The sequence below is a fragment of the Arachis ipaensis genome, chromosome B07 (assembly GCF_000816755.2).
Source record: "Arachis ipaensis cultivar K30076 chromosome B07, Araip1.1, whole genome shotgun sequence".
In the NCBI taxonomy this organism is placed as follows: domain Eukaryota; kingdom Viridiplantae; phylum Streptophyta; class Magnoliopsida; order Fabales; family Fabaceae; genus Arachis; species Arachis ipaensis.
This window is the reverse complement of record NC_029791.2, coordinates 119,138,240-119,138,542: the sequence shown is the minus strand read 5'-3', so window position 1 is coordinate 119,138,542 and position 303 is coordinate 119,138,240. Positions and strand designations below refer to the sequence as shown.

Here is a 303-nt window from a genome sequence, read left to right as displayed (position 1 = left end):
CTATTATCTTAAACTTTTAAAATAATTAATTTCATGATACTATTATTATTTTTTAGTATAATTTTTTTTTTCTAGAGTTAAATACTAGTTAGAACAAAAAATTAATTAATTTTTGTAACAATAAATATAGGGGGTGGTATGTTCTGGAATGGCATACTATGTACAAGGTGTTGTGAGCAGGGAGCGTGGACCAGTTTTCTTGACTTCTTTCAGCCCTCTATGTATGATCATCACTGCTGCATTAGGTTCCCTTGTCTTAGCTGAAAAAGTTCATATGGGAAGGTAAAAGAACAACAAAAAAAA

The 303-nt window shown here is 29.7% G+C and overlaps 1 protein-coding gene across 1 annotated transcript in view; it reads left to right on the top strand.

Annotated features, from left to right (window-relative positions):
• LOC107606068 (WAT1-related protein At4g08300) overlaps positions 1-303 on the top strand; it is a 9,071-nt gene that overhangs the window by 8,188 nt on the left and 580 nt on the right. The window contains exon 6 of the mRNA XM_016308033.2: positions 131-282. Coding sequence (XP_016163519.1) covers positions 131-282 — 152 coding nt within the window. The remainder of the gene's footprint in view (positions 1-130; positions 283-303) is intronic.